The 8,520-nt window shown below is 41.7% G+C and overlaps 1 protein-coding gene across 2 annotated transcripts in view; it reads left to right on the top strand.

The window, feature by feature from the left end:
* The first annotated feature begins 99 nt into the window (after positions 1–99).
* The window catches only part of ERO1B (endoplasmic reticulum oxidoreductase 1 beta), a 33,186-nt gene continuing 24,765 nt past the window's right edge, over positions 100–8,520 (top strand). For both annotated transcript variants that reach the window (XM_065057791.1, XM_065057790.1), the window contains exons 1-2: positions 100–513; positions 5,054–5,173. In XM_065057791.1, coding sequence (XP_064913863.1) covers positions 415–513; positions 5,054–5,173 — 219 coding nt within the window. In that variant the 5' untranslated portion in view covers positions 100–414. The remainder of the gene's footprint in view (positions 514–5,053; positions 5,174–8,520) is intronic.

Genomic DNA, 8,520 nt, shown 5'->3' with positions numbered 1-8,520 from the left:
CGGCTCCTCCCTCGCCGCTTGTTTTGGAGGAGCGCGTGGTCCTCTCCTATTGGGCCACGCGCCACAGCGGCGGTTGCGCGCGCGCGGGGACTACAGCTCCCGGGATGCCGCGCGGCTGCCCGAGGAGCGGGCGCTGGGGCGGTTGTGCGGGTGGCGGCGGCCGCGCGAGAGGACTGTGTGCGCGCGGCGGTGCTGTGACGGCGGCAGTGCGCGGGCAGGTTGAGGCGGGCGCGGCGCCCCCGCCCGACGGGTCCCGCTGCAGGCAGCAGGAGACGCTGCCACCGCCGCCGACCCTCAGCTCGTCCGGCTCCTTCCTGTGGCGGCGGCGGCTGCTGCGCAGCGGGGCGAGGGCCGCCCTCCCCCGTCAGCCGCGGCGGGCGGAGCGGCGGCGGCGGCGGCAGTAGCAACAGCAGCATGAGCGGCGGCGGTGCCGTCTGGAGCACAGCGGCGAGGGCGCGGTTGGCAGCGCGGCTGCTGGCGGTGCTCGGCTGCGTCCTGACAGCGGAGGCCCAGGTAGGAACCAGTGGCAGATGGGACGATGCGGCAGGGTCCCCTTATGGCGGGCGGGGAGCGTGGCCGGTCAGGGCTGCCCCGCTGGCCGTGGGAAGGGCTGCGAGCCTCCGCCTGAGGGGAGGAAAAGCAGAGGTCCTCCCTGTCGCGGGCTGCAGGACGCGGTGAGGGCTCTTGGGAGGGTCGTGGGGGAGAGGGCAGCTTCGGGCCGTGCGTTGTGCAGCCTCGGGCGAAGTCTGGGGATCCCTCGCTGGAGTCTGTAGCCCGTGTCCTTTTTAGTATCCTGCGGCTGCTGCTTGCTCGGGTGCAGCCGGGGCCGGGCGGTTGGGAGCCTCCGTGCCGTGGGGGCCCCGCTGCTAGTGAGGGGAGAAACAGGTTGACCTGAGAGCCACTGGTAGTATAGTTGAATAGTGGTCCAGGTACACCAAAGAGTTGTTTAATCTAGGTAACACTGCTTGCTGCCTGTGGGGTGTTGTGCTGAGGAACTTTGGTTTGGGTCATATACTTGACTTTAGGCAGAAACTTCGGTGCCCTTATGAAGTTGATGAGAAGCCATATGTTTGAATGATAATTCTAGTGCCCAGGCTTGGCTTGTGTTTAGGTCGTGTGTGTTTGTCCACATTACAGAGAAGGGTGAGAATGCACCTTCTTTCTGTAAAATGCCTTTGCAGTTTCAGAATGACAGGTGTTTGTAGTTGGGAGTTTGCTGTTCATCATCATCAGCATGACTGTGGCTGAAATAATAGCTGCTGTCAAGTAGGGAAGGGTTTCAGCTGGGCCAAAGACATTTGAGTGAGTTTATATGGAAACATGATGTCCATGTGGAGCAAAGTTTGTTTACTGTACCTGATTATTATTATTATTTTTTATTTTCTAAATTTCTGCTTTGTGTAACATGCTGCGTTGTGACCATCCAAGGCAGTGGCTAGAGTATTCTGGCACAGATAGCTTTTATTGCAGTTTTTTTCTATTGTAAGTTTGTCTTCTCAGGTTTAAAAATGCCTTATTTTAGTAGCTGTTTTAGAGTAACTAGATGCTAATTGAATTGAGATTCTTAAAGAAGCTGTTAACAAACTGGTATGCTCTTATGATGCTTGGCAGAGAGGCTGGTCGTCACTGTTTTGTAAAATTGTTAGCATATTGTATTCAGAGTTTAAATACCTAGAGTGTGACTTGTGCAGGGAAAAGATGAGCTAGCCATTAGTTCTTGGACTTGTGTTACTTATAATTTTTCTGTCATTCTGCAGCTATAGCAAAGTAAAACATTAAGGAAGAAAACAAGGTATCCCAAGTGGTCTTCTAATTGTTGAGGCAATTAAAGTACAACCACCTGATAACACTAATAAGGTTGTTTTTATGAGTAGATTGCTTGTTAGTATACCCATTTATTCAGGTTTTTCTTAATGTCGAAGTGCTGAATATGTTTCTTTTTCCAGATTTCATAAGGATAAATTGAGGCAGGTTGAACTTTGACCTTTTCTTCCAAAAAGCTTATTTATCTTGGAGCAGATAAGTTAGAAGTTTAACATCTCCAGTACAGCTCTAATATCTGTACAAGAACTAAACTAGGTTTGGCAATACATGGAAATATTTGATAAACATATGGAAATATAGAAGAAATAGCAGCTATTCAATGTCAAGCAACTTCTTGAACACAAATTATAGTAGGCTGATGCTTTTGAGGTTTATCGTAGAGTTCAAGGTGAAAAGAAAGCTTGATACTTGTCCATTGTAATAAAAGGTGTGATAACTTACATTACAGTTTGGCTCTATATTTGTGAACTAAGTTAACTAGTATAGTTCAATTAAAAAAAGGCAAAGTGCCAATTGTGTGAATAGCAGCATAGGTCCTGCAATACAGAATTTTAACTGTGTAATACACTGTTCTTATTTTGATGTCTCCAGTTTGAGAAATAATCCACTGGAAGATCCAGTGGAACAAAAATGGAACAATTTTCTGCATGTGCTTAGAGTGTTCCATCATTATGCAAGTGAGAGCACTGAAGACTACACCTGGACTAATAAAAAAACCTCTTAACTGGGCTATTTGAAACCTGTGTTGCTATTGTATTAGTTAACGATGAATTGACTCCACTGGTGTGCAATATTGGTGTTTCATATGTGCTGTCAGCCCATTTTTTGAATTGTGGTTTGGTACAGATATAGCATAGTTTAATTTTAGAGCATGACTTCCAAGGAAACATTGATTTTGCTATTTTATGTATACAAGGAGCCAACTGTTCTGGTTTTGAAAAGTTTGTGAGAAAGCAATTTAGAATTTCATTTGCTTGGTCTTGTCACTCTAAATTAATTTTTCTCTTAATAATTTCTTAGACTAGTTCTAATTTTTGGGGAGGGCTTATTTCTGAAGCTTCATAATGTTCTAAATAAACTGTACTGTTCTTTGAAAGATGTTCTTAGAATCGAGTTTTTTATCAGATACATCTGGTAAAGATGTGACCTTCATTAGTTTGCTGTTTTAGTTGAATAAAAAGACTGCAGCTTTTTATTTTCCCATGGGGATTTGACACTGAGTGTAACTACCGCGTGTTTATTTGGAACGTTTTTCCACTGGAAAAGCTTTTTCAGTTTTGCATAGATGGTATAAATATTTTTGTGAGCAGTGGCTATCTTCCTGAGGTGGTAATCAAAATAGTTTCCTCCTCCTCTTTATCTTCTGAGTCCAAAGAAAATTTCTCAGATCTTTCTTATTGCTTTCAGCTTAATAAATGATTGCTCTTCACATAAGGTTTATTCTGTTTGTTCAGTTTAATAGTATTTGAGCAAAATGTTCAGTTATCTTTTTGCCTTTTTATATTATAATGAATTGTACTACTGTTTGTTTTGTGGTATGGTGTTACCTGTTAAGACTGCAAAATTAATTTCTGCCTATGTATGACTGGAGTCATTATAGATTAAAATGCGGGGGGGGGGGGGGGTATTTCTGTAAGTATCAGTAATAAGAAGTTTTGTCTTCTGACTTTGAAGTTGGTAGTCATGTGGGCTGTGAGATTTCTTGGCTTTGTGAAAAACCTGTAATTACAAATAGTCTCTTTCGTAGCTGTTTGCCCAGGTTTAAAGGTAGATAACAAGGCAAGCAGAACAGCGTGGAAGACTTTGGGTAACTTCCCTTAAATGAGTTTTACTTCATTGCCTTATCTACTCTGCAGAATTGTGACTGCCTATTTAGTGCCTTGGGAAAAGTAGGATCTACGTAAGGTGAATTTTCTACTTAAATGCTTTACTTCCATACCCTCACTTCTTTATTCTCGCAGGGGGTTGGGGGAAATCCATTTTCCAGGCCACTTTTATGCTTCATAAAAGAGCGGAAGCCTGCAATTCGGTTTCTAGTGACTCTTTTACATCAAGCTTGGTTATATAAGAGTATCTGTTCTGTGAAGTAGTGGAGTGATTTATCATGCATAAAACAGATTAGATGATTTTGTAATCTCATTTATGTGAAACCTGTGGAGAAAAAAAATGCCATAAAATATTTTTTGTCTCCTTTTGCACATAACCTTCTAATAATTAGAAGTTCTTCTAAGACCATGCAAGATATAAGATGTGTGGGCTTTCCTATTTTATATGCTTTCTAGGCCATCATGTATGTCAATGAATTTTCTGTCTGGCTGAAGACTAGTAGTAGTTAGCAGCAGTGTTGGGTTCCATTCCCTTAGATATGGTCTAAAGCCTTTAAACTTTTTTCCCCTTTCTGCTAAGACACTGTCAGGATCTGAGCAAAGTATTGCTGTAGCTTAGTCTGATAAGTTAGTTGGGCCTGTTCTCTCTGCTACTTGAATGGTCCCACCTTCCTCTCCCTTGCTGGCAGTAGTGCTTCTGCACTTGTCAGCACTCCTTTTTGTAAAAGTGGTCTTAAGATAGTGCGGTACCTTGAACCAGCTCACTGACCTGGCACAAGAAGAGGGATGGGACCTGCAAATTTCACAATAGATCTACAGCCTGACAACAGAAGCGCCTGTTTCTGGTTTTCCTAGTATTTATTTGTAGAATTTAACTTCGAAGTTACTAACTTTTGGGGCAAAAAAGTACCTGTTCCCCTTTCTCGCATGTCTCTAAGGAAACTAGTTGGAGTGTTCTTACACTTTGGGAAGAATTATAAAAATAAAATGAGGGTGTGTTATTGTGGTGTTTTTTTGGCAAATCAACTAATGAGTGTTTGGTGGGAGAATACTTGGTATTCAACTCCGTGCTAATATACCATGTGTTCATAATATGGAAAATCTTACTGATCATTCTGCAGAAAGTTCTATATGCTGAATCTGTCAACAAATTTCAGGGCTGAAAGTGTTAATCTGGCTAACTTTGATTCAGCATTGTAGTTGGAGGTGGACTTAAGCTTGAAAAAAAGTGCTAAGGTCTGTTTTCTAATTCTGAGTGTGTAAAGTATCCTGTAGAGTATTTTATTTATGAGAAATAAATTATTTGCTGTGGAACTGCATTTTATGGTATTTCTTTTGACTGTCATGTTTTCCTGTAGTTAATATTGCATTTTTATTAAAAATTGTATGTATTTTTTTAATAGCTCACAGGAGTCCTAGATGATTGTTTATGTGACATAGAAAGCATCGATGACTTCAATACTTTCAAGATCTTCCCCAAAATACAGAAACTGCAAGAACGTGATTACTTCAGATATTACAAGGTACAATTAGAATGGTGTTTCCCTGAATAATTTAAATAAAATTTTAAAAATATAGGGAGGATTACATATAAAATCAACTTGTCAATATTAAGTTGGCTTTTAGAAGCCCACAGCTCTTTAATTTGGTTGTAGCAGGTTTTCAGTCCCTGACAGTTATGTTGGCAGTATGTCATGTTTGCTATGTTAATCCTGGAGTCAGTGACAGTAAAGCATGACTGCATTCATTCAACTGATAAGTGGTAACTTTAAAGGTAGTATCTTCATACTGCTTCATCTGGAAAAGTATTGTATATTACCAACTTTCTGACAGCATGCAGTACTTGTCTTCTAAGAAATGTGGGTAATTTTAAATTGAAATATTGCGGTGATTTCCTTTTCTTGTAAGTTGCTATCTGAGTTCTCTACCTAGAGAATCGTTATTCCTTTGAAAAATACGTAAAAATACCTTGACTTCAGTAAAGTATTTGACACAGTCTCCTACAGCATCCTTACAGCTAAACTGAGGGAGTGTGGTCTGGACAATTGGGTAGTGAGGTGGACTGTGAACTGGCTGAAGGCAAGAATCCAGAGAGTTGTGGTTAATGGCGCAGAGTCTAGTTGGAGGCCTATATCTAGTCTATATCTAGTTGAGTGCCTCAAGAGTCAGTACTGGGGCTGGTATTATTCAATATATTCATCGATGATTTGGATGAGGGAATAGAGTGTACTATCAGCAAGTTTGCTAGTGACAGCAAACTGGGAGGAGTGGCTGACACGCCAGAAGGCTGTGCTGCTATCCAGCGAGACCTCGACAGGCTGGAGAGTTGGGCGGGGAAAAAATTGAATTAAATATAACAAGGGAAAGTGTAGAGTATTGTATCTTGGTAGGAACAACCCCAGGTTCCAGTGTAGGTTGGGGAATGACCTATTAGAGAGCAGTGTAGGGGAAAGGGACCTGGGTGTCCTGGTGGACAGCAGGATGACCATGAGCCAGCACTGTATCCTTGTGGCCAAAAAGGCCAATGGCATCCTGGGGTGTATTAGAAGGGGGGGTGGTCAGTAGGTCGAGGGAGGTTCTCCTCCCCCTCTACTCTGTCTTGAGTGAGACCACACCTGGAATATTGTGTCCAGTTCTGGGCCTCTCAGTTCAAGGACAGGGAGAGAGTCCAGCGCAGGGCCATGAAGATGATGGAGTGGAGCATCTCTCTTATGAGGAAAGGCTGAGGGAGCTGGGTCTCTTTAGTTTGGAGAAGAGGAGACTGAGGGGTGACCTCATTAATGTTTACAAATATATACAGGGTGAGTGTCATGAGGATGGAGCCAGGCTCTTCTCAGTGACAATCAATGGTAGGACAAGGGGTAATGGGTTCAAATTAGAACACAAGAGGTTCCACTTAAATATGAGAAGAAACTTCTTCTCAGTGAGGGTGACAGAACACTGGACTAGGCTGCCCAGGGAGGTTGTGGAGTCTTCTGCTCTGGAGATGTTCAAAACCCGCCTGGACACATTCTGTGTAGCCTCATCTAAGTGTTCCTGCTCAAGCAGCGGGATTGGACTAGATGATCTTTGGAGGTCCCTTCCAATCCCTAGCATTCTGTGATTCTGTGAATTTTCAAGTAGTATGTAATATCACTTTTTTATTACTTTAAACATTTTTCTTTCTCTGTATTAGAATCTGATGAGTAAAATAAGACATTTGAAGCCTGATACTTCTGGTTTCAGATGTGCTTAACTTGAAAATGAGGTTGCATTCTGAGATAATCAGATGATTGCCTGTCACTGGAAAAAGGAGGTTACACTCCTTAAGAGCAGACTGTCCTGCCCCTTCTGTGTTTTTCTTTCTTGGGCTTGTCTGACTGTGCATTAGGCCAATGCATCTCTTTAACTTGGTAGATTTTTAGTTTGGATATTTGGGTTTGGTTGGTTTGGTTTTGCTTTCCCTAGGATGTAGCAAGTTATCTAGCTGATCTGGAACCAGACAAGTATTAAACACATGCAAGATGGGGTTATGAATGTGAGGAAGGAGAAAAAAAAGTGCTAGAATCTTCCATTTCTAGCCTTAGCAAGCAGTACTGTGTCACTTCATTATGAATTCATCCTGCTACATGATACAGCTCTGACTTCACTTTTCAGGAGAAACAAGGTATGTGCAACTACAGTGATAATACATCACATTGTAGTGGTAATTCAATTCTCCAGAGACAACAGAAAAGTATAAAACAGAGTAGCAACATATATACAGGGTTTTATACAATCCTGTTTTCACCCTGCAGATCTAGAGCTGCTAATCATTTCAACAGCAGTTCTGCAGATTATACTTAAATAGTGTTGCCATCCTACCTCATCTTTCATACTGATCTTCCTAAAGGATGGGCAATTACAAAGGCCAGTGTGCAGTCCACCCATCACCACACATTATCTAATACTTCCAGTTGTGACAGGGAAGAATCTGTGTTGAACAAGAAAACTAAGTCAGAATGTTTTTCACCTTTTCCACTCTGAATATGCAACAGTTTTTTTGATGGCCCTGCAGAGAATCATGGAGTTGCTATTAAGCACATAGATGGATGTGGAGATTATGAGGGTAGGCAATGATCATCTGGGTCAACTACAGTGTAGCTAAATACTGAATAAGCATAGGGGAGTATACTTGTTCTGGGAGTAAAAACACTCCTACTCTGAAGTAATTTAATTTGTAATAGGAATTCAGATCATGAGCTTTTGTAACTACAGTCACAGTATTCCTGTTGTGTTACTAGTTCAATAGCCATAAAATAACTCTAAATGTAGTCTATAATGCTGAACGGACTTATCTAGTTTTTTATTTTAAAATAAAGTTTTCTCTGACTTTTAAAAGCTTGATGAAACTGTGCTAGGTGGTTGCTATATGGTTAATGGAACACTTCTTAGTGAAAGAAATAAGGGAATAAATTATTTTGTCTCTGTGTGGTTTTATATGTCAAAACACACAAACTATGGAAGCCTCATGATAAGGAACCTAACTTTGAAACTGTGACAAGTATTGAATAATGCTTCAAAAGATAATAATGAGATCTAATACTTCACACCCTAAAGAAAGTATAAGGAAGTTCTGTGTAGTCAGCAGATGATTGGTATTGGTTAAAGTACAAGTGCTATACAGCCGCAGTGTCTCTCAGAACTGTGTGCACTGGTTTTCAGTGCTCTTGAGTCATTCTGGAAATAGTAAATCTTGATTTGCAGGTGTTCTTTCTGAATTAATCTGCAGCTTAGACAGCAGTATTCTTTTATTTACAGTGTTCCTCTGTGTCAGAATAGTGACTGCCTAGTTACTTGCATCTCAAGTATGTTAGCGTTTTTTATTGTTACAGTTAACTTTGAAGAAGGT

The sequence above is a fragment of the Columba livia genome, chromosome 3 (assembly GCF_036013475.1).
Source record: "Columba livia isolate bColLiv1 breed racing homer chromosome 3, bColLiv1.pat.W.v2, whole genome shotgun sequence".
NCBI classification, from domain to species: Eukaryota; Metazoa; Chordata; class Aves; order Columbiformes; family Columbidae; genus Columba; species Columba livia.
This window is presented reverse-complemented; position numbering and strand designations above follow the sequence as displayed.